At 47.9% G+C, this 23,431-nt stretch overlaps 1 protein-coding gene across 3 annotated transcripts in view; it reads left to right on the forward strand.

Moving 5' to 3' along the window:
• Window positions 1-23,431, forward strand: part of ILVBL (ilvB acetolactate synthase like) — a 655,021-nt gene that overhangs the window by 434,076 nt on the left and 197,514 nt on the right. For all 3 annotated transcript variants that reach the window (XM_069604705.1, XM_069604708.1, XM_069604707.1), the window contains one exon: window positions 7,197-7,294. In XM_069604705.1, the coding sequence (XP_069460806.1) occupies window positions 7,197-7,294 (98 nt within the window). The remainder of the gene's footprint in view (window positions 1-7,196; window positions 7,295-23,431) is intronic.

Raw genomic sequence — 23,431 nt, forward strand, 5'->3', positions numbered from 1 at the left:
CGAGCCCATGGCATCAGTAGACGTCAGACTAGTCACTATTAAGACCGTGCTCCTGGTGGGCCTTACCTCAGTGCACAGGATCATTGAAATTCAGGCCCTGGTGGCATCGGAGCCATATACCACTTTCCATCGGGACAAGGTGATGCTATGGACACATCCCTCTTTTCTCCCAAAAGTGGTTTTGTCGTTTCACCTTATCGAAGAAATAGTTCTTCCAACTTTATTCCCAAATCCGAAAGATGATGCAGAAAAGGTTGCATTGTCTCGACGTCAGGAGAGCGCTGAGGTTCTACCTGGACAGGACATGGGCCTTTCACAAATCGGATACCTTGTTTATCACATTTGAGGGTCAAAACCAAGGTGCCAGCCCTCAAAAGCCTTGATAGCTAGGTGGATGGTTATGGCCATCAAGGAAGCCTACGAAGGACAGCGCATGAAGTGGCCAGCAAACATGCACGCTCATGCGGTCAGGGCCAAAACAACAGCAGTGGCATTCCAAAGACACGTGCCATGGCAGACAATCAGCAGGGCGGCCACATGGGCTTCCCCCTTAGCCTTCTGCAAACATATTGCTTGGACGCCAGTGCCAGATCAGACGCAGCATTTGGACAGGCTGTCCCGAGAAACATTTTTTCTTAGGAGTTGCAACGTCTCTCCTCCCTGGGGCTTGAACCAGTGGTAATCGCCCATACAGAATGTAGGAAAGGGGCCGGGATGTAGGAGTAATTATAAGTTACTCACCGAAGTGACTAACATACTCCTTCCATAATCCCCTTTCCTCCCTATGTCCCACCAGCCTCCCCTATAACGAAAAAAGTGTTATTAGGCTATTTTAATATAGCTGATGTGTCAAAGGGGACTGAGGTGTGGTGCTGGCTGGTAGGCTGAGTCAAGGGAGCGCATGCTCCCGGGCCGCGCCCCTGCACGCTCAACTAATTTAAAGAGGAAACACAGTTTATTCTGGTGAAAAAAGTTCTGTTCCCGTCCCTAGCGAGGGACATCCCTACAGAATGGATGAAAGGGGACTATGGACTAGGAGTATGTTAGTAACTATGGTGAGTAACTTATAATTTATTATACAAAACACAAGCTTTTAAATGGAAAAAAAAACATGTCATAAATGGCATCCTGGTTAGTGATAAGAAAATTATTTTATTGGCTCATCCTATTGGTTAGTAAAATAGAACACCTACATGTTCCATAGGCGAAAGCTACTACTATTGGATATTCTTTAACTGATAAATGTAAGTAGATTTTCTTTTTTGTGCCAAATCCCTTCTATCTGTGAGAACCCCAGCACATTTTGCTGGACTCTTGTACCTTTTTCCTATACTCCTGAATGAGGGAATACTTTTTCCCCTCATTCATTCTTTTTGCTTTGACTCTGAAAACCCTTGTTCATTCTGCTTTACTTGATTTAATGGAGTCTTGCTTTCCTCCATATTTTTTAAAGGCATCTGTAATTTGCTTTTGCAGCACACAGCACACTTTGTGCAGTGTTGCTGGAAGCCCTTTGAGCTTTCCATTTTATATTCTTTTATTTTCCTTAAGAACTACTGTACTCAAGGTTATAAGGATACTTTGTATCCTTCTTAGCTTTTCCCTTTGTGTGATCAGCACACACCACTCTACGTGGAGTGCAGAGAAGGGTACCTACTATCTCCATTTCTCACTGCTCCTGTAACATTTGTTAGTGACAAGCCTACAATTATGGCTGGTGGCAGTGGACGTGTTATACAAACATTTGGGTGATTTTCTATTGCATGCTGTCTCCACAGCTGCAGTAACACACAGAATGGTGGCTTCTTGCTTTTATCACCATTTTTTGTGTGCTTATCCTTTCTTGGTATTCTTTCTTCTGGGTGGGGGAGGTCTTGGTTTGACTTTTGTCTTCGGCAGGAACCTTTTGTGTAGCCCGCCAAGGCTCCACTGTGTCTGCGAGGTCAGGAAACCGGGGAGGATAAAGAAACTCTGCTGTCCTTTGTATTCTGGTGTGCCTGAGAGAAACCAGTTCCCACTGGACTGCTGGCTGTCATGATTAGACAGCCACCCGCCCCTTTCTGTAAACTGCAGGGAGAGTTTGCAGAGGATAAGTGTGAATACCACTGGAACAGAAGAACAGAGAGAGAGAGACAGAGACAGAGACTTAGTGTGCACATATAAAGAGACTCCGTTTTATAGTTATCGAAGGCACATGATATATTTTATTTATATTGCGCCCATTCACAAGTGTTTCAGGGCGCGACGAAGCATGGTAGGGGTACAAGGGAGAACAAAACAACGATCTTAGTAGTCCAAATGACATTGAGAACACGCAAGTGCAGGAGAGAGGGAAGGGGGGGAAGTGCAAGGGGAAGGGGAGGAGTGGGAAGTGCTGAACATGAGATCAAAACAGGAAGTGCAGACAGCAGCAGGCAAGTGCAAGAATTAAGCGCAGACAACGGGTGTCAAATAAGTGCGGATAATGGGACTGTAGGGTTCTATATACAGACCGAAGTATGGAGGGTTGCCAGGAGGCAGTGTGGGTAAGCAGCTGGGTGGGCAGGGATCTGGGCCCGAAATGAGAGGGGAGCCAGGTGCCCACTGCAGAAACAGAAGAGATCTGCAGGGGAGAGGAAGAGAGAAGTCAGAAGCAAAGAGCAATGTCTTCAGTTGCTTCCGGAACCGAAGATGGTTCTCCTCAAGTTTCAGGGAGGCGCCAGCCGAAGAAAGAGATCTACCACCAACTCTTTGCTTGGAGAAGCGACTGACCCTGAGGGAGTTGGTGGTAGAGGAGCGAAGGGCTCTAGTAGGAAGGTATTTCCGAAGGGAGAGTTAAAGGTATTTGGGCCCCAGAAGGCCTTGTGGACAATGCAGAGGGTCTTGAACTTTATCCTTGCAGCCACTGGGAGTCAATGAAGAGATTTCATGGCTGGAGAGATACGATCCCAGGGCTTGAGGCCAACAAGTCTTGCATTCCTGTTCTGGATGAGTTGCAGAGGCCGAAGAGTGGTAGCAGGCAGATTTAGAAAGAGTCTGTTGCAGTGGTCCAGCTTAGAGAGAACTAGAGCTCTAGAGACTGTGAGCTTCTGGGGGAAGGAGAGGAAAGGAAGAATACCACTTAGGAGGTGCAGTTGGTAGTTTGACTTCTTAGAGACGTTGGAGATGTGAGTAGAGAAGAAGAGGGTGGAGTCGATGACCCTGAGGTTCTTAGTCTGACAGGTGGGAGCAGGAAGAGGGCCAACCCTACATGGCTGCGCGGTAAACATAGGCCCGATGGAGAAACCTAAGCAGGCTCAAACACTGAGGACAGATGAGGCTGCGCTGCTAATTCCCACAAACTTCCCCTTGTCCCCAGACTGTTGCAATTATTTAGTATTGCAGAGAGGGATGTGGCCTGCAAGGCCATGACACAGCACCAGGCTCCTTGCTATGCCCATTCATTACAAGCAGACCAACAGCAGACTTCTAACCCACACCCAGCCCACCAGGAATAATAGCACCCACCACTGACCCAGTCCAAGAACCCCTGCATTCCACGATAAAACCAATGTTCATAAAAGATCTGAGCATGCATGACCATGTCACCTTTTCCCATAAATACACCACTTTGTAGTGTGAGGTACAGTGAGGGAATACATTATAGATAAAAACTAGGGTGGAAGCCTTGGGTGCGAGGAGTTCGATAGAGACAGAGCACAGAATGTGTGGTCAGCCGGATTGTATTTCTCCCTTTCCCCTGGCACCAGTTCGTAAGCCTCCCAGGTGCATGCCATAATGTAGTAGTAGGATTGGCTCACAATGCATGAAGCGCCAGACCTTCAGTCCCCGGGGAGATGAGCCCAGCTGACCCACGTGGAGACACCAACAGCGTAGGCGGGAACCAATCATAGCCTGGTATCTCATATGGAGCAGGACCATGTACTCTGTCTTACCAATCAGCTGTGCGGGTATATTCCCTATAGATGACGTCCTCCATGACGCTGTGGAAGGACCTACGTGTATGTGACCTACAGCGACCAGCCCCAAAACATACTCCCCAGAGGCCCTGCAGGAGCCTTCTTTGCAGAATCCCACCTGCTCTTTGGAGCGGGGTGCGGCTCCAAGGAGAGGTGCAGGCCAGTGTTGGAACCCCGTGAAAGGAGGAGTTTGGGTGAACACGCGCATGTCAGTATAGCTTGCAAGGGATAACAAAGTAGAGTTGGATGTATGGAGCAGAGTGAACACGCAGTGATTGAAATTGGGAGGGTGGCGTTCTTTAAGGATATTAAGCAAAAGCAAAACGGAAGAGAGAGAACCTCCCCGAGTGAGGGGAGAAGGTGGTGCCGCATTTATTGTTTAAACAATAAGGGAAAAGAGGAAAACGTATAGGAGCTCTGTATAAGTAGACAGCTCGGGAATATTAGTGGTTGTTGTTTTAGTTTGTTATTTTAGTTTGTTTTGTTTGTGTATTTTATGGTGTAAAGAGGCCCATGTGGGGCGTTTACGTGTTGTGTGGACGTATGAGGAGAGCGTGATGTGTGTGTCTATACAAAAAGGTCTAAGCTGGTAATAGAGGGGTGGCGGAATTGAACTGACGATTTTCTTTATTTCTTGATGACATTAAATTGCATTGTTGATGAAACTGAACTGCATATTATTTGAACGGGCTATTGTATAACTGTGGTGCAGCAGCATAGGCATAGCCTCGCTACCAGACACACGAGAGATGTGGCTATGGGGGGAGAAACACTAATGGAGCACATGTGCAAGGCCCTGCCTTTTATATTGTGAGAAGATTATTAAAGTATCACAACCAGTGTGCTACCAAGACTAGAGGAGGAGGGATGCCCCGCTCATGGCCAGACTAGGGCTCCTTTGACAGAATCGTGTTGGAACACATGTCCACCTTTTTGACTGAGAAGTATAAGGTGAGACTGTTGCAGAATAGAATAGAAGGGAAGTATTGAACCTCTGAAAAATGTTTGAGGATTTAGAGGATCTTAAGGTGGAAGGAGTGACACATGACTGTAACAAGGATATAAACCCAGGAGAAGGTGGCCCCTCCCACCTCTAGATGACCAGAAACGCCTGCAGCCCCTCCCAGCAACTGCAAAGAGACCACTGCTGTCCTGACCCCATTTTCTTATCGACAGAGGAGCTTCGAAGAGGATGACTCCTTCTCTTGGACTGGTGGCCATCTTCACTTCTAAGGCGACCTGCGCATTGAGTCATCCCAAAATGGGCTGTGACTTTCCTGGAGTGCAAACTACCAATACCCTGGACCTGTGACTACTTTGCAGTGTATCATCTTCTCGTAAACACACTCTCCCGAAACTTCTTCAGGACCTCCAGCAAAAAGAATCCCCTCCTCAAAGGCTTCTCTCCAGAATCTAGGACAGAGTATGTGAGGTAGATCATTCGGCCAAGGACCATTCCCCCTTGGAGCCTGTGAAAAGATGCCAAAACTGCAGACCGACTGAGCAAGAAGGATGCTTTGCTGAGAGTCCTTTCTCACGACTGCTGCTGTGACATCCCTGGCCCCTACTTTCGTCACCACGCCCAAGGAACAGTAGACTGGGTCCACCGCTGCAGCACCATGAAAGAATCCAGCTGCATCTTCTTCGCAGCTCCTCAGGTACTGCAGGACTCATGGCAGTACATACCTCAAGTCATTCTGTCGCTCCTTTGCTGCTGGAGTGCTGATTCTGGCGTTTGGTTGTTCGGCGATACTGTTCGCCCAGGCCTAATGCTTGTGCGCCCATAGCGGAGCCTTTCCCAAGGTCCCTTAAACCTTTTTAACCCCCTAATACAGTCTACTTACTTGTAACAGAAGAATCCTTTGGAATTGTGTCTGCTCTACTGCTGTTCCTTATCTGCTTTACCTCGAAGCTGACTTTGAAGAACTCATACCTAGATAGGGATAGACTGCTAAAAGCCTTAAGTCCTACTAAAAGTATTGTAAGCTTCTTAATGTACTGACCTGCTATTATTGGTGTTGAATAACCCTTTTTATTTCTACAACAGAACATTTTATGAGTTGCTGTAAGAAAGTGAATGTACTTACCTTGAATGGTGTTCATAACCGGGAACACTTCCCTAACAATAACTCCTAAATTCATTCTACTAAACCATGTTATATTTCATACTATTATTTCATTGGTTGGCTCTATAGGTAGCCAACCTGGCGGACAAAGTTCTAATTGGTTAATAGTTTGCTCATTCAACCTTGGTCACTTTAATGTGATGCCAGTGTGTGTGGTGAGGAAAGAGAGATACAGGCTGCTATAATCCAATTTGAAGGAGTTAATACCTTCTCATTCCCAAGCCTGATACCTTATCTGCCAATTTGCTTGTGGCCTTGGAGTGTCATCCCTGTGTCTGGATGTCCCAAAGGAGTATCACGTGCGCGATCTAGTTAAGCCTGGAATAAATTATCACTGTTCTGATCACGTGGTAGAGGACCACTGTTCAGAACTCATTTTCGTCTATTGAGTTTTCCTGCTATCCTTACTCTTGTGTATTGCGCTGTGTTTATTCATTAGGAGGCAGCTTGGCATGGTATCTAATTGCACCTGGAGATAAAGGCTATCTGTACTTTCTCACTGCTACCAATAGAAACAAATTAACTTCATGGGTGCATGCTGTGTTCTGGAGAATGTAATCTAGTGTGTTTTTGATTCCCTGTGGGGCCCACTTCCTTACTAACCTTGATGCCTGAGCGTCAGTCTGAACATCGTGAGACTTGGGATTGCGTGCACAGCAGTTTGTCAAGATTCATTATTTCAGAATGAAGGCATTTCAAAGTTCTTTCTAAAAATGGCAGTATTCTGTTTCATTCGCTGTCATGTTAATGTTCTTCATGTCTTGTGCGTTTCATACTGCCATGCATTATTCGCTGGCCATGTATTCTGCAACCTACCCCTACCTATGCCCATATCTATGCTGCTTGTATACCCTATCTGGGTGTTCTGAAACCTTTCCCTACTCTTGTAAATGACCTCTACTTCTTTACCCTACTTATGTGGTGCAACCTATTCTACTCTTTATGTATTACCACTAATATTTAAACTGGCTGTTTACAGGTCACTTGTCAGCTTGTATCTTGGTTCACCTCTGTGAACATCTGGAATAGGACCAAACTCTTTGTTTCTTTTATCTGCACCATCACAGGTCTCTGAAGGTCTAATCAGCTCAAACTGTGACGCTCACCATGCTTGCATTTTTCCTTTCTGCAGGTGCAGCAGTGTGTGGAGCTCCTGAGTAGAGCAAAGTCACCTGTTATACTGCTGGGCAGTCAGGTAACTCTACCCCCAACTCCTGCAGCAGAGCTCAGGTAAATGTGAAGCCTTGTATAGTGAGTATGTGATTGAGTAGCGGTTTCACCTAGTGAGCTTATTGCTGAAAGCATCAGAGGACCTATGAGTTTTCAGCCTCTAATTTTAAGCCAGAAAGTAATGTATTGTAATTCCACTGAAACCTAATGACACATGTACTCTTGTGCAAACAGCTTGTTCTATCTGTTTATTAGTTAGTAAATCTGATCTGTTATGTCTCTTTCCCTGGATCCTGTGACCTCCTATTTGCCAGCATTTACGAAATCCAGTTAACCTTTTTAATGTCCAAGCCCACATGAACCTAGAGTACCAGCGCCAGTGCAGGCTGCTGTGTGCTCTACTGAAGTATGTTGCCTATCCTTTATAGTTAGTATGTTTTTGTGCCGAAATGGAATCTGTTATGTCCCTTGCACAAAAGTCCAGTATTTAGTCCTGGTCCATCTCCTTTTAGTTTAGTTTCCTAGAGGTGGCCCAAGGTACTTGTAGACGAGAAATATATTGTTTTAGAAAGTGTGGAAATGTGCGATTGGCACTTTTTTTCCCTTGCATTTGTGGAGGGATAAGTGTATTTCAATACAATGATTTAGAACAGCCATTGGTGCTTACCTAACTTATTATTTTTCAAACAAATGTTTAACTGCAGTCATTCAGCAGTTGCCCTTTATCCACATTTTGTCAAATCTATGTGATGTATAACCTTTTCTGACTACAAAAACATCTTTCTAAAGTGCAATCCGTTGATTGGCTCTATGAAGTAAAGTAATAACGAAGGTAAGTTTATCTTCACGTATGATTTATTCTTTATACAAGAAAGTGGTAACGAAAGACCCTCTTTACAGCAAGGTAATGACAGTTGAACTGTAATTAGACTCACACGTCACAGATTGGTGCAAGTGTATGATCAGCACGAGTAATCTTGCGCACCTAGTATACAACATACGATCCCCTTATAAATAGCATATATTAACATGAAATACATACTTATGACCTTTTTGTGGTAAAAATGATATGTCACAAATAAACTAGGTTGCAGCAGGCACTTGAACAGTAACATGACACGAAATGAACTAAACACGGAATACATGACTATCAGGGAGATATACAATACAAAGGTAATTCAATGATCCCTGCAAGAAAAACAATAATTTATACATTTCGTAATCATAAAATTTCACAGGTCTTTTCCACGTGCCGCTTGTGGTATAATTTCCGCTATTCTGGCCTTCCCCACTTGTTGTCACTACTTTCACCACAAATGTGTTGAGTACTGTTAGTAATAACATCACTGTATAATCTGCTCTGATCACCAGGGATAAGCACATCCTCCAAATCACATCTACTCTAATTTTCCTCTTGCAAGGGAATCTCCTTTTCTCCAGCATGGGGTCTGGCATGGATTCACATGCTCATGAATATTCCCCGTCGTCAGGCCGGGAATCCTCGGTATAGAAATAAATCAGTATCAGTTTCGTTTCTGATCTGTCTTTCTTAGTAACCAATCACTGGTCTCTGGGTCATACTGCCCCCAGCCAATGACTGCCCTCTCCCTAAGCCCCGCCTATGGCAGCCATCCTCTGATTTTTACCGCACGTTCAAGTGTTGGGAGTCCTCGTGCTGTAGCTCTCGAGCTTTTGCTGCGTTTTCGTGCTTTTTCAGGAGATTTTTCTCATTTTTCGGTTAAATAGAGCCTCAAGCTCCACTGTTTCTACATCCGATCAACGGGGATCCGTTTCGGAGTTTTCTACGCCCCTCAAGGATGAAGATTTCGTCGAGTTACGCTTTTGGAGGATTCCAGAAGTTCTGAGGCCTACCCCGGACATGGCCCAGAAGAAAGGAAGATCGATGCCCGGGAAGCTGTTCAGGACCTGCCCTGGATGCCAGCTTCAGAATGTTTTCAAGGAGGACGAGCATTTGTTATGCCTCTACCGTCTCCATGAGGACAAGACGCACACGGAGAAGGACTGTGCGTTTTGTGGGAACATGTCGGAGCGGACCATGAAGGATCGCCACCTCCGTCTCGCCAACTGGCTGGAAGAGAAGAGCCCGTCAGGCGAGAAGAAGGAAAAGAAGTCCGAGCGGTCTTCTAAGTCCTGTGAGGGTGCCCCGGCGACGGGGGCCCAACAAAAGGCCAAGCACCGCGAGTCCGCGGGCTCCTTGGCTGCCAGGCAGGGCGCATCCTCCCCGGCGCCATCAACCACGAGCCAACACTCTGGCTTGGGTAAGAGGAAGTCCGAGAACCCAGCAAAGCTTCTGGAGAGGCCCCGGTCGATCTCGAAGATTCCGGCAGAGGGGGAGCGAGGCTCGGACCATCCCCCCAAGGTGAAGGTCTCAGGCGTACAGAAGGTGATGATGGCCTTAATTCACCCTGCTAAGACCTCGATTGAGGATGTCGCAGTGGCCCTGGCTCAGCGTGTGGAGGCTACGCCAGTGGAGGCGACCTCATGACCCAGAGTCTCCCTGCCACCGCAGAGGGAGTCGTCTTTCAGGCCCATTGAGAAGACCCCCATGAAGCCCTCGTTGGAAAAGGTGGGGGAGGGGCAGGTGGCCATCGTGGATACAGACACGACCTCTGAAGAAGAGCTCATCGAAGTCGTGGAAGAGGGCCCAGCCCATCGGGAGGGATCCCGACGAGGGCGACGACGAGAGCGACGGTGTCGCTGACGAGGTTCCTCAAGAGCCCTCGCGCCCGTCGTTTCCGGCGCCACAGGACACTTCGGAAGCCATTTTGTCAGCGATTCAGTCCTTATGCTCGGAGATAAGGACAAGGTTGCCCCTTCCCCCCAACAGAGGTACCTGAGCCAGACCCGACGGGGGAACCGGAGCCAGGACCTTTGGAAAGTCCACCGCATAAGAGGAGGAGGACGCATCCTACGCCACCTCTCCCACCTCTGCGGCCTGCTCTGCCTTCCTCCCGGTCTACTACCCACGGGGATGATACAGGCACGGACACGGCTACGACAGGTACAGATGATGACGGAGGCGACGACGGGACGTGTCCCCCATCGCCCCCTGCTCGGGCGTCCCCGCCCAAGGAGATTGGATTCTTTCATGCCATGATTTCCAGGGCATCCGAGATCTTCCAGCTCTGCCCAGAAGAGAAGAAGAAGGAAGGGTTCCTTTACCAACAGCGTGAGGCTAAAAGGAAGACGGTCCTCGCCGTACCACTTCTTGATGACATCTGGGATGAGGGGCTCGCCCTCCTCAAGAACCCTGCCACGGCGCTGGCAAAGAGGGACCGGTACAAGAACAAGAACCGGGTTCCCGACGCTGCCCTCTTGTGCCTTCGGGCGCAACCTACCCCAGATTCAGTCGTCTCGGCGGCGGTAAAGAAGAAAGCTGGGGGGGCATCGGCTTCGACATCAACTTCCCCGCCGGTCGGCGAGGGCAGGAAGCTGGACACGATGGGACGACGGGTCATCTCATCCGCAGCGACGACTATCAAGGCGGCCAACGCCCTGGCTATCATAGCCCACTACGACAGGGAGTTGTGGTTCAAAATCGCCCCTCTGTTGGACTTCCTTCCGGACGTCAAAAGGGCTGAGGCCCTTGAAATCCTACAGGAAGGTGAGATTGCTTCGGACCACGCCATCACGGTGGCAACGGACATCGCCGACACCGGTTTCCATGAGTTGGGCAACAGCGTTTGCCTGAGACGACGAGGATGGCTCAAGGCGACGGATTTCCGCCAGGACGTACAAACCAAGGTTTTGGACATGCCCTTCGACGGGAACAACCTGTTTGGGAAGGTGGTTGATGAGTCCCTTCAGGCCATCAAGACAGACACGGAGACTGCCCGGCTACTGGGAGTGCTCCAACGACGGCCGTCCTTTCGGAGCTCCGGAGGCAGACAAGGTGCCTCCAAGGGATCCGGCAGTGGCTCCTCCACGTACCGGCAGGCGGCAAGATCTTCGTCTGAGGAAGCCTACAGGGGACGCGGCAAGTCAGGTGGTGCCCGTCTTCGTCGACAGGGAGGTCAAGGAGGCAAGGCGGCCTCCAAACAAGATTGAACCGACCGTGGGGTCGGGCCCCCGCCGAAGCACCCCGGTGGGAGGCCGGCTGGCGAGGTTCGTCAGCGTGTGGGAGTCCATCTCCACCGACCGTTGGGTGCTGGACACCCTGGCCCAAGGGCACGCCCTCGAGTTTCAGAAGGAGTGCCCTTGCGTTCCACCCGTGGCCAGGAAGGAAAATCACGTGCCTCAACTACTGTTGGAAGTAAGGGCGATGCTCAAGAAGGGTGCCATCGAGCTCGTCCCAAAGAGGCTTCGGGGCTCCGGAGTTTACTCAAGGTACTTCATCGTAAAAAAGAAGACAGGAGGATGGCGCCCCATCCTGGACCTGCGACGACTGAACAAGTACATCAAGGCACAGAAGTGAGGAGGGCGATTTCCTGTCGTCGTTGGACTTGAGGATGCGTACTTCCACATCCCCATTCTTAAAAGACACCGAAAGTTCCTCAGGTTCGTGGTCCAAGGGCGGCACTACCAGTTCAAGGCCCTCCCGTTCGGATTGAAGTCGGCACCCAGGGTGTTCACCAAGTGCCTCGCACCGGTGGTGGCGCGGCTGCGCCTACAGGGGATCCACGTCTACCCCTACCTGGACGACTGGCTCATCCGGGCAAGGACAAGGGAGCTCACCGTGGAGCACACTGCGAAGACCGTCCAGCTGCTCACGGACCTGGGATTCTCCATCAACTTTCCAAAATCCCACCTGGTTCCGTCACAAGTTGCCCTGTTTCTGGTAGCCAAGCTCGACACAGTGGCGCGGCTGGCCTCGCCGTCGGAGGAAAGGACCAGGACCATTCTGGGCAAGGTGCAGCGTCTGCTGGCCATGGACATGGCCAGGGTAAGATCTATCAAGTCCCTCCTGATGTCCTCCTGCATTTATCTGGTGCGCCTTTGCAGGCTTCGGATGCACCCCTTACAAGAGTTCCTCGACGCCCGCTGGGTCCAGTCGAGGGGCAGCTTCGAGGACAGGATCCCTCTCAACGAGACGTTCCGTCAGGCGATCCGGTGGTGGGGTACCCGCTCTCATCTGTCGGCGGGCACGGACTTTCAGACCCCAGCTCACCAGGTGACAGTGACGACGGACGCCTCCCTGGAAGGTTGGGGAGCGCACTCCGGAGATCTTCACGCGAGAGGCCTTTGGCTCCCGGAGGAGAAGTCACTCCTCATCAACATCTTGGAGCTCTGCGCAGTGTTCTGGTCCCTCAGGTCCTTTCTTCCGTCCCTCAAGGGCAAGGTGGTGAGGATCTGCACCGACAACACCACCACGATGTTCTACATCCGGAAGCAGGGCGGAACCAGATCCCCGGCCCTATCCAAGGAAGCCCAGGATCTGTGGCATTGGGCCGTCGCCCAAGGTATGTTTCTGGTGCCTCTTCATCTGGCAGGAATAAAAAACACGATCGCCGACTCACTCAGCAGAGAGCTGCGCTCGTGCCACGAGTGGGAACTACGCCAGGATCAAGTGGATCGACTCTTCCGACGATGGGGCGAACCCCAAATCGATCTCTTCGTGACGGCGATGAATTCCAAGTGCCGAAGGTTCGCCAGCAGGTTCCCCCAGCCGAGGAGCATGGGCGATGCTTTCTCGTTCCCCTGGGATGGCCTAATTCTTTATGTGTTCCCTCCGCTGCCGTTGCTGCTCCGGCTCATCAACCAGCTCAAGAGGTCCCGGTGCAGGATGATCCTCGTCGCACCGGCGTGGCCGAGACAGATCTGGTTCCCGGACCTTCTGGACTTGTCAACGTCCACACCAGTCAAGCTGCCGACGGACGCAGACCTTCTCTCAGAGAAGGAGGCGCCATTCTTCACCACAACCCGGAGTCGCTGAACTTGCAGGCCTGGCTCCTGCAGCACTAGAGTTTGGAGGGTAAGACATCCCGGCCGACTGCAGAGAGGTTTATTGCAAAGGCCAGGGCGTCCTCAACTCTCAAGTGCTACGGACATAAATGGAAGAGGTTCTCTGTCTGGTGCCGTGCACAGAAGATTAACCCTCTGCGGATTACGGCCCCCCCAAGTATTGCCGTACCTACTGTCATTAGCTAAGGCTGGACTAGCTCACGCTTCCATCAAGATACATCTGGCCGCCATCTCACGATACACCAGAACTACGGGACGCGCGTCCTTGTGTTCTCATTGACTGGTGAAGGAATTTATGAAAGGATTGTTCCGATCATTCCCGCCGGTGAAGGCCCCTGCCCCGGTGTGGGAGCTCAACGTGGTGCTGGCCAGGCTAGTGGGGCCCCCACTTGAGCCTATGCATTCGGCACCGTTGAAGTTTCTGTCATGGAAGACAGCGTTTCTCGTGGCCATCACCTCCGCACGACGAGTGGGAGAGATCCAGGCCCTATCTTGCAAGCCGCCATACTTGATGTTTCCCGACACGAGGGTGGTGCTGAGGACGCACCCCTCCTTCATGCCCAAGGTGCCATCAGACTTCCACCTCAACGAACCCTTGGTGTTGCCAGTTTTCTTCCCATCTCCTTCGTCGCTGTCCGAAAGGACTCTGCTCTCGCTGGACGTAGCTAGAGCGCTGAAGTTCTACGTGGACCGCACAAAGAGTTTTCGGAAGACATCACAGCTGTTTGTGAACTTTGGGACTGTGAATCAAGGGAAGGCTCTCTCGAAGACTTCCATTTCCAGATGGCTCTCCGGCTGCATCATGCACCGTCACCGGTTGGCAAACCGACCGCTGCCCGGCCGTCCGAGAGCCCATTCGACCAGAGCGATCGCTGCTACCACAGCGTTCCTGTCTGGTGTGCCCCTGCTGGACATCTGCAGGGTTGCGACGCGGAGGTCGACGCACACCTTCACAAGATTCTACTACGTCGATCGGGACTCCAGGGAGGAGTCCAGGGTCGGCCAAGCAGTGCTGCGCAACCTGTTCACTTAAGGTGAGCCTGGTGAGGAGGTAAGAGATGCTTAATGTTGAGTTATTGTATTGCTTAATGTTGAGCATGTTGCCACCTCCAGTGGTTGCGCATGTGTGTACTGCTATGTATTCTCTTATTCATGAGCATGTGAATCCATGCCAGAGCCCATGCTGGAGAAGGACCAAGTTACTTACCTGTAACTGTTGATCTCCAGCATGGGTCTGGCATGGATTCACATGCGAACCCTCCCGCCTACCCCTCTGCGGCTCTTCACTTGGTCATACTGCCACTTTACGTGCTACCAAATCTGAGGATGGCTGCCAGACGCGGGGCTTAGGGAGAGGGCAGTCATTGGCTGGGGGCAGTATGACCCAGAGACCAGTGATTGGTTACTACTAAGAAAGACAGATCAGAAACGAAACTGATACTGATTTTTTTCTATACCGAGGATTCCCGGCCTGACGACGGGGAATATTCATGAGCATGTGAATCCATACCAGACCCATGCTAGAGAACAACAGTTACAGGTAAGTAACTTGTTCCTTACCATTCACCCCCCACGCTATTGTATGTGATGCCATCCATGTTACCATCCCATGCTTCATGGTAATTCATGACCGCCACTCGGTTCATGCTCCATCGTTTACCATCACTTGTCACCACGTGTTTCTGACCCACTTTAGTGACTACAATTGCATCAAAGTATTGAGAAATTGAGAACATCCTTTGGGCACTCTAAATGGCTTTTTTATCCTTACAGTGTCACCCACTTTTACTCTTTGCTCTCTACCCGCATCCCTTCTCCTGCCACTCTCTTGTTGTTTCATTAACCAATCCGGAAAAATATCAGAACCCATATCTGTGCCTCTTCATACAGAATGGAGATGTGCCCGGTAATACGTGTTGTGTGTCGCAATGAACCATCAACATGTTGTCTATCCCCTTTTTCCACTCCAACCCACTAGCCAAAGACCATTGTAAAGATTCATTGATTATGCGATTTTTGCGTTCCACAAGGCCATTTGCTGTAGGATTGTACAAAGCTGTACGATAGTTTTCAATTCCATGAAGTTCTAAGTATTGCCTCATTTCATTCGATACCAACTGAGCACCATTGTCAGATATGATATGATAGGTTATTTATAACGTGCTTAATACCCAGAGGTTTCTAAGCGCGGACCCGGGGATCGAACCTGTATTGCTCCGTGTCGTCTTGCTTCCAAGGCGAGCACGTTGCCCCTGAGCTGTCCTCCCGAGACTATCACATTGGGATAACGTTCCCATGTAAATTTGTTTCCAAAACGTTGATTACAGCCCCTGTTGGTATGCGATCTACAAACTCGACTTCAAACCACCTAGAAGCGTAGTCCACTACCAGTATCGCAAACCTATTCTCTTGCCCAAGTTTACACACGGGACCCATAAAGTCTATTGCAATCTTCTCCCAAGGCCTCTTCAGAATGTCCACACTACCAGTCTCCACTTTGTGTTTTCAAACATTTGTCGCTCACAGATCATGGAACACAATGTCTCACCACGGCTTCTACCATAGCATCCATTTCCAGCCACCAAAACCTTGACCTCAATCTTCTTTTAGTAAGACTTATTCCCAAATGACCCCTGTGTCCCCTCCTAGTAAGTTCACCCCGTAATAATAAAGGGAGAATCATCCTCTCCCCTTGAGCAAGACCCCACTCCGAGCTACTCAGTTCATCTCTGAATTTGTAATACAGACTATTTTTAGCTTCACACGTGTGCCAACTTTGATCCATGCCTACTACAGCTTCTCTCATTTTTTTTTAAAAGACATCACAAGCCAAACTCTTAATCTGTGCAATCCACTCCTCCCCAATATGGCCCTGTAGCTCCACCCCTTCCATGGTTGCTCTAGATATACAATCTGCCACCGGATTGCATTTCCTGAAATATACTCTACAGTGAAGTTGTAAATCTGTAATGCTGCTAATCACCTATCAATTCTGGGAGTCGCCAGACCTGATCCTTTTGTTGAGAATAAATGTGCCAACAGCTTGTGGTCACTCCTAATTTTGTAAGGTATGCCCCAAATGGAAGTCTTAAAATATACAGAAGCCCAATAACATGCCAGGCTTTCTCGTCCAATGGTCGAATACCTCAATTCTGTGTCAGATAGGGTTCTAGATGCAAAAGCCACCGGCGCGTCCCTGCCTTTCCTGACCTGGCTCAAGACCACCCCCCAACCCGGACTCGAACGCATCGACTGACACAATAGTTTCTGCCAAAGGGTGAAATCTATACAAAGTGGGCGCATTTGCGATTCCTTCCTTCAGACCCCTGAAGGCAGTTTCTTCCAACTTACCCCAAAATAACTCTTTCTTCTCTTAAGCAAAACTCTAAGCGGTCAGCTTTTTACTGCCAGATTGCCCACATATTTTGGAATAAAACTCTATTAACCCTAAGAGGATTTCAGCTCATCTTTGTTGGTAGACTATTTCACAGCTACAATGGCGTCCACCATTTCTGGACGTGGAATAATGCCCTCTTTGGTGAGCCTATGTCGCAAATATGATACTTGATTTACTTTAAATCGGCACTTGCTTAACTTGACTGTCAGACCAGCCTTCTCCAGTCTCCTTAATACTTGATGCACTCTGGCATCATGTTCACTTTCATCCTTTGCCCCGATTAATATGTCATCCAGAAAACACTTCACCTTCGGAATGTCACCCAGCATATCCTCCATAATCTTTTGAAATACAGCAGATGCCAATGCTAAACCGTAAGGCATCCTTTTGAATTGGTACTCACCTTCGGGGTAATGAAATCCGTTAAGGCCTGAGATGCAGTGTGTAAGTCAATCTGGTAATATGCTGATGACAGATCCAGAGTAGTGTAGCATTCCGCCTCCTCCATAGTTATTAGCATATCATTGATCTTGGGTAACGGGTGTCAATTGACCCAAATACATTTATTGAGGTCCCTTAAATCCACACATACTTTAATGCAACCCTCTGGGCATTGAGTGACCACAATTGGAGACAACCATGCACTGCTTTCTATACGTTCAATTATGCATTGCTAGCATAGACCCCGAGGTTCCTCCCTCACTTTCTCTCTCACGCCCAATGGAAGATTGCATACTTTGTGCACAGATGGTGTAGCATTGGCAGGGAATTCAATCTTGTGGCAATAACCCTTACGTTTACTTATGCCATGCCCAAACACCTTCTTGAACCTGGTTCCCACCTCTTTAGCAGATCTTTCTGCCCCTGTTTACCTCTACTGTTCTGACTTGCATCTGTTTGCCCGGATATAACTCAAGGCCCAATTTCCCTTGATGCCGCCAACCTAATAAGCAATCACCTTTGACAGCCACGTACGTTTTTGCTCGTATGTTCTTGCCACTATAAGCAATGTCACCCCACACAAAACGTTTGATATCAATCCTTCCCATAATGTCTGTGTTGTGTACTATGTGGCTTTTGTCACCCCAGATTTCTTTGTATTTACCTACCGGAATTATGGTATAAGGGGACCCAGAGTCGGCTAATGCTTTCACTAGACACCCTGCCACTACAATTTCCACTTCCGGAGGCACATACACATTATCGTTCTCTATACCACCCACAATATGTACGATTTTGTTTATCCACTCACTTCTCCCTTCTCCCACAAATTGAACATCTCTTTCCCTCTCCACATATTTGTTGTTAAATTTGCACAAACTAGCAAAATGCCCCATCGTCCCACAACGCCTACATTTCACTCTCATGGATGGGCATTCCCTGGTGTTCATGGCGGGTTTCTCTAACCCACACCTAGTGCATTGCCCTTTGCGGTTATCATGTACAGATGCATTATTCCCACCAGACAAAGTGGGTCCACTCCCTCCATAATGACCCCTACCCGTTTTGGTGTATTTTTTCACTCAACATACTTTTGACTCATCGCTACCACTCAAGATTTCTTCTTCTCTATCTACTATTGCCTATACAAACTCCTTGTTATTCTTGGAATTCACCTCCTTTAAACACATGCTAGTTAGTTCCATGCCCTTTGCTATTCCCAATGCGTCTAGTAAAGAATGATTCTTTGCCTGCCACAACATTTCTTGAATTTTGGGGTTAGACTTGTGCATCATGAGTTGGTCTCTGATATACTCATCTTCATTTCCTGTAAATTTGCCTGATGCCAATAGCACTGTCAAGTCAGCTACAAACGAGTCCACTCCCTGTCCTCTTGAGAAGAACTTATACCTCTCTAAGACCGTATTGATCTGTTTTCCAAACAGTACCTGTAATTTTTTCATTTCCATTGAATACAAACCTTTCCCCATGTCCCCTTCCACCATCCTCCACAACATATGGTAATTGTTTGATAGTGTACTGCTTCTGCCCCCAAACAACACATCAATGTAGAATACTTCCTCTCATCTGATTATCTTTCTCTGCCCGATGTCACAAAATCAAATGTAAATCTCTCAATTGTTCCCAGGGAATTAATGTTTACCCGGGTGTAGCCAGAAATTTGGGTGGTGGCTCTAGGTTTTGCATGGCATTGACAATGACTAATAACGGAAAATATTCCCAGCTAGCCCCTGACCAGAATGTCTGCGACAGTCAGTTATATTGACTAGGATCATCACCAGAAGTTAATGTTATTTAAATCTAGCCGCTAACTCCATATCCCAGCTATCTTCAGACATTGGTCCCAACCACTGTCACTTCCAGATGTTGCTGGGACAGTCAGTATAATGCCACAATTTCTCTGTGCCTTTCTATTCCCAGCTATCTTCAGACCTCCCACTGTCACTTCCCGATGGTGCTGGGAAAGTCCCTCCTCCTTGTGAAATCCCTCCTTCCCTCAGAAGCTCACTGTCTCCCAAGCTCTGGTTCTCTCTAGGTTGGACTACTGTAACAGCCTCTTTCTAAATCTACCTGCCTCCACTCTCCGCCCTTTACAACTAACCCAGAACAGGACTGCAAGTCTTGTCCTTGGCCTCAAGCCCTGGGATCGTATCTCTCCAGCTCTGAAATCCCAGTGGATGCAAGGATTACATTTAAAACCCTCTGCATTGTCCACAAGGCTTTCTGGGTCCTGGGTCCAAAATACCTTCAACTATCCCTCTGTAATACCTCCCCTCTCCAGCCCTTCGCTCCTCTACTTCTAATTCCCTCATGGTCAGTTGTTTTTCAAAGAAACGAGCTTGGGGTAGATCTGTCTTTGGCTGGGGCCTCCATTTGGAACAGCCTCCCTACCATCTTGAAACTTGAGGAGAACCATCCCCGGTTCCAGAAGCACCTCAAGACCTTCCTCTTCGCTTCTGCCTTTGCCCCTCTTCTTCCCTGCGGATCTATTTTCTCTCTGTCGGGCACCGTGCACCTGGCCACCCTCTGACCTTCGGGTCCAGGTACCTGCTCACCTTGCCACCCTCCTGCACTGCCTCCGGGCCACCCCTTGCACTTGGGCCTGTATCTGTACCCATACAGTCCCCCACCCACTTTTGTTCTGCACTTATCAGATCTACCCTATCTGCTTAACCTAGCACTTGCCACTTGCTGGCTGCACTACCACTGTTTATCGCCTTGTTTATTTATTATTATTTATTCTGCCTCTCCGCTGCTCTGCACCTTCCACCTCTCCTCCCCCTTCCATGCACTTTTCCCTTTCCCATGCACTTGCGCGTTCTCAAAGTCAACTGTTTGTTATTGTTCTCCCTTGTTCCCCTCCCTTTGCCTGGTCGCGCTCTGAAACACTTGTGTACGAGCGCAATATAAATAAAATATCATTTCATTACCTCCTTGATTTCACCATAATGTATCAAGTACTTGCCAGTCTATCACTGTTTGCGCTACCCACAAGATTATACGTTTCACTGCAAGTGTTTAGAACAATTCTATGTCAATCAAAATAAATCAACTCAAATAACTGGAGTGGAAGAATTGTGACAGAGCCACTTGTTAGGTTGTACATTTTTGTTATTTTAGGCAATTAACACTTATGTGCTGGGAATAAACAAAAGCAACCATAGTGCAAAGTGACGTCAAAATCAACGCCAATCACCAAAAGCAACCATAGTACAAAGTAACGTCAAAGACAATGCCAACACGTGTTTCAACCCTAACAGGGCCATCCTCAGGGCGTATATATTATATAATTAACTGTGTCAAATAGTCCAACTGTAACACATTGTTAAAATAAGACCAACAAACAAATTGGTATTCATGCAATGCAATGCAAAATTAGAAAACATAAATCACAAGAGGAAGAAGACGGGGGGGTGGGGATAAGAGAAAAGAAGACAAAAAAATTATTGTTTAGCGTCAGAAAAAGTCCAACAATATTAGTTTTAAGAATACATGTGCAAAGCAACATATATGGTACTTGTTGCGCATAACCACATCCTTACTGGCAATGTTTTAACTCGAAAATACCTGGTAAACAGAGTGCTGGTTGTGCACAAAGTCCCGCGTAAATTCACATTGTGTATTCTACTCGATCTTTATGAGGTGTTCAATAGTGCGAAGGATCTGAAAACGAAGCGTACTACTGATGTTATGCCTGTTGAATTAGAAGCTCAAAGGAGCACTAATGTTTAAATTAAAGTTAGTCTTGAAAGTTACCAACGTTTACCTGCCTGTTTTTTTGGGAGGTTGCTAGCCGAGTGGTCAACAAGGAAGAAGTTCCATGAAATGCGTTCGCAGTTGGCTAGATTATTTCAAGTAACTGCAAGAGAGAGATTACGGAAAATATAATATGTATTAATCCGTTCTTCGGACAATATAGCATTGTAGCGCAATGTATTCCACTTGTAAAGTAAAATTAGGATTAACGTTCCTACTGTGTAAGCTCATTGTATCCGCTCAAGTGTTAACTGCGGAAGCTCACCAAATAACAGCTTCAATGCAATCCTCTAACGAATTGAAAGCCGTGTGGCCGATCGTACGGTCAAAGAGTCAAGGTGTTGGCTGCAATAGCCTATAACAGACCAGGAAAGCTAAAAGCTCTCTGGTCACGTGATCTGAATATTATGACATTGCCTCGCAACACTGGGCTGCTCAAAACCAACGTGTCCCAAAAAGCGTTCTGTCGATTTTGCATGCAAAATGAGCTTGTAAACAAGAAGATAAAAGCTTGTTATGCTGTAAATGTACTGGTAAATACCAACTACGTGTTAGTGTAACTACTACTTTATATTTATAGGCGTTCGCCTATTTGTCCAATCCTGATGGAGCTCACGTCATGTGACCGGCTGTTGCCTGGTAACACTTCCTGGTTTTACTGCCAAGCGTCCCGAACTTGAACGTGGGGGATATTAAATAAAATCAACAAACCCATTGGTAACGTGTACTTAATAATATAATACCGTCGCTAATAAGCATGCTGTGTACTCATTTTTGGTTATGTAGGCATCGTCCTGATGCGGTCCCTGCCAAAGCATTGACGCATACATTTATTAAGAAAAATGAGTTGAGAAGTTAATGTATCAATTGTGTATTTGGCGTTTGAGTATTTGCACAAAGTTAAAAGTGCGCAGGTCATCCAAGGAATGCAAGTAAGTTAGATCCCATAATTGGGAATAGCACATTTCGAGCAAGTTCAGCCGTGTGCCATTTTAGATCATAAGCTCGTATTTATTACTGTATATGTTACATTGGTATCTTCTGGTGCTTTGAAAGCCTGTAAGGAGGTCTATACAGTTTATTGAAGGGTAACATAATGTGATAGTACTCATAATAAATACTGCTCGTAAGTGATGCTAAAACCCAACCATTTGGAGGGTTGAAATGAGTGGATGGGACATCTTGTAATGAGCAAACAAAGGGACTCTGGGCAAGTAAGTTGCAAAAAAAGTATTATTGTGAGTGTGTTAGAAAGTGAAAGCGTCCAAATGCAACAGAAATTACCTCAATGCAACTATTGGGATCAATAGAGTCCCAGGCCCACAGGGAAGCCCTGAGGGAAGAACTCCATAACCTCAGGGAGACTCTTCTTGACCTTGAGGCTGCCACTAATTTGAGGACAGAACATCAGCTGGAGCGGCTCACACGTTCGCTCTCAACTGAAATGCAGTCAACACGTGAGGAGATCCGGTTATCACGGGAGGCCATGCGTGCAGAAATGCATGCAACCCGTGAGGTGGTGCATGGGGATCTCCGCACTTTAATCCTCCAGAATCAGACCTTCAACACCTGCATACTTGCTGCCTCCCATAGCACCATCACCTCCTGATGCAGCAGCAGAGGGTGATGAGAGTGACATCAGCAATTCTCCCACAATAGCGTAGCTGTGCAGGCCATGAGCCCATGGAGGTGTTTTTTTTTTCACAACATCCACACATGTGGCTGTTGGTGCGCACCCTTTCCTCGGACCTCCTGGCTCCCCGCCCCACCCCCCACATGGCCATTTTTAAATTTTGTTTTTCTTTTTTTAATTATTTTTTCACAGTGGGTTGCCTTGTGTGGCTCCCGTGGGCATCCACTGTATTCCGGCTGGGCACATGCAGGATGCAGGCTTGTCCTGAGTTTGGGTTAGATGCTTGGGTTCATGAGACACACACCCCTCCTGCTTCCCGTTTCCATGGGCTTGCAAAGGGTGTGACAGTGAATTACACAGTGACGTTGGGCTCCCATGAGCTGTGTGGGCAGTCTGTAGTCAATACTGTGTAGACATTCCTAGTGGATATTGTTGTTGTTTTGTACACTGCATGGTGTATTGATATGTGCTTGTGCTTCCATGTCTCCCTCCAAATTTGCAGGTTCATTCCTCATGTCTTCACAAGGCCCTCTACTTTGGAGGTGGAGTTCATGTTTTATGCAGTACACTGACAAATTTGGAAGGCTGCAACACTACAGTTGGAAGGGGTCGATGTGGTGGCATATTCAGGTTGTAAGACTACGACTACTTTAACTTAGTACTGTCATGTTTTTCCTATGTTTGAGGTTGTGTTGCTGCATTGTATTGTTGGTAAGTATTTGGTCATGTGTGTTGTTAGTTCTACATTACTGGGAGCATATTGTGCGTGGCCAGTTTCCATTAGGGACAGTGTACATTGTGACACTTGTTTCAGGTTTTGGGGATTGCTTTGTTTGCTTTCACATAGCATGCCATGCCATGGTGTGTTGGGTGGCAGAGCTGGGGAGGGGTTGGGTGACATGGCGCTGTTGTCATGTTGTATTTTGCAAGAGGGTAATGAATTTAGGAGCATAGAAGTGTCTTTTGATGACACAGCATTGGTGGTGTTTGTGTAGGTAGGGATGCACACAATGTAACACTTCCAGGT

Source organism: Ambystoma mexicanum, chromosome 1p (genome assembly GCF_040938575.1).
Source record: "Ambystoma mexicanum isolate Mex_15411 chromosome 1p, UKY_AmexF1_1, whole genome shotgun sequence".
NCBI classification, from domain to species: Eukaryota; Metazoa; Chordata; class Amphibia; order Caudata; family Ambystomatidae; genus Ambystoma; species Ambystoma mexicanum.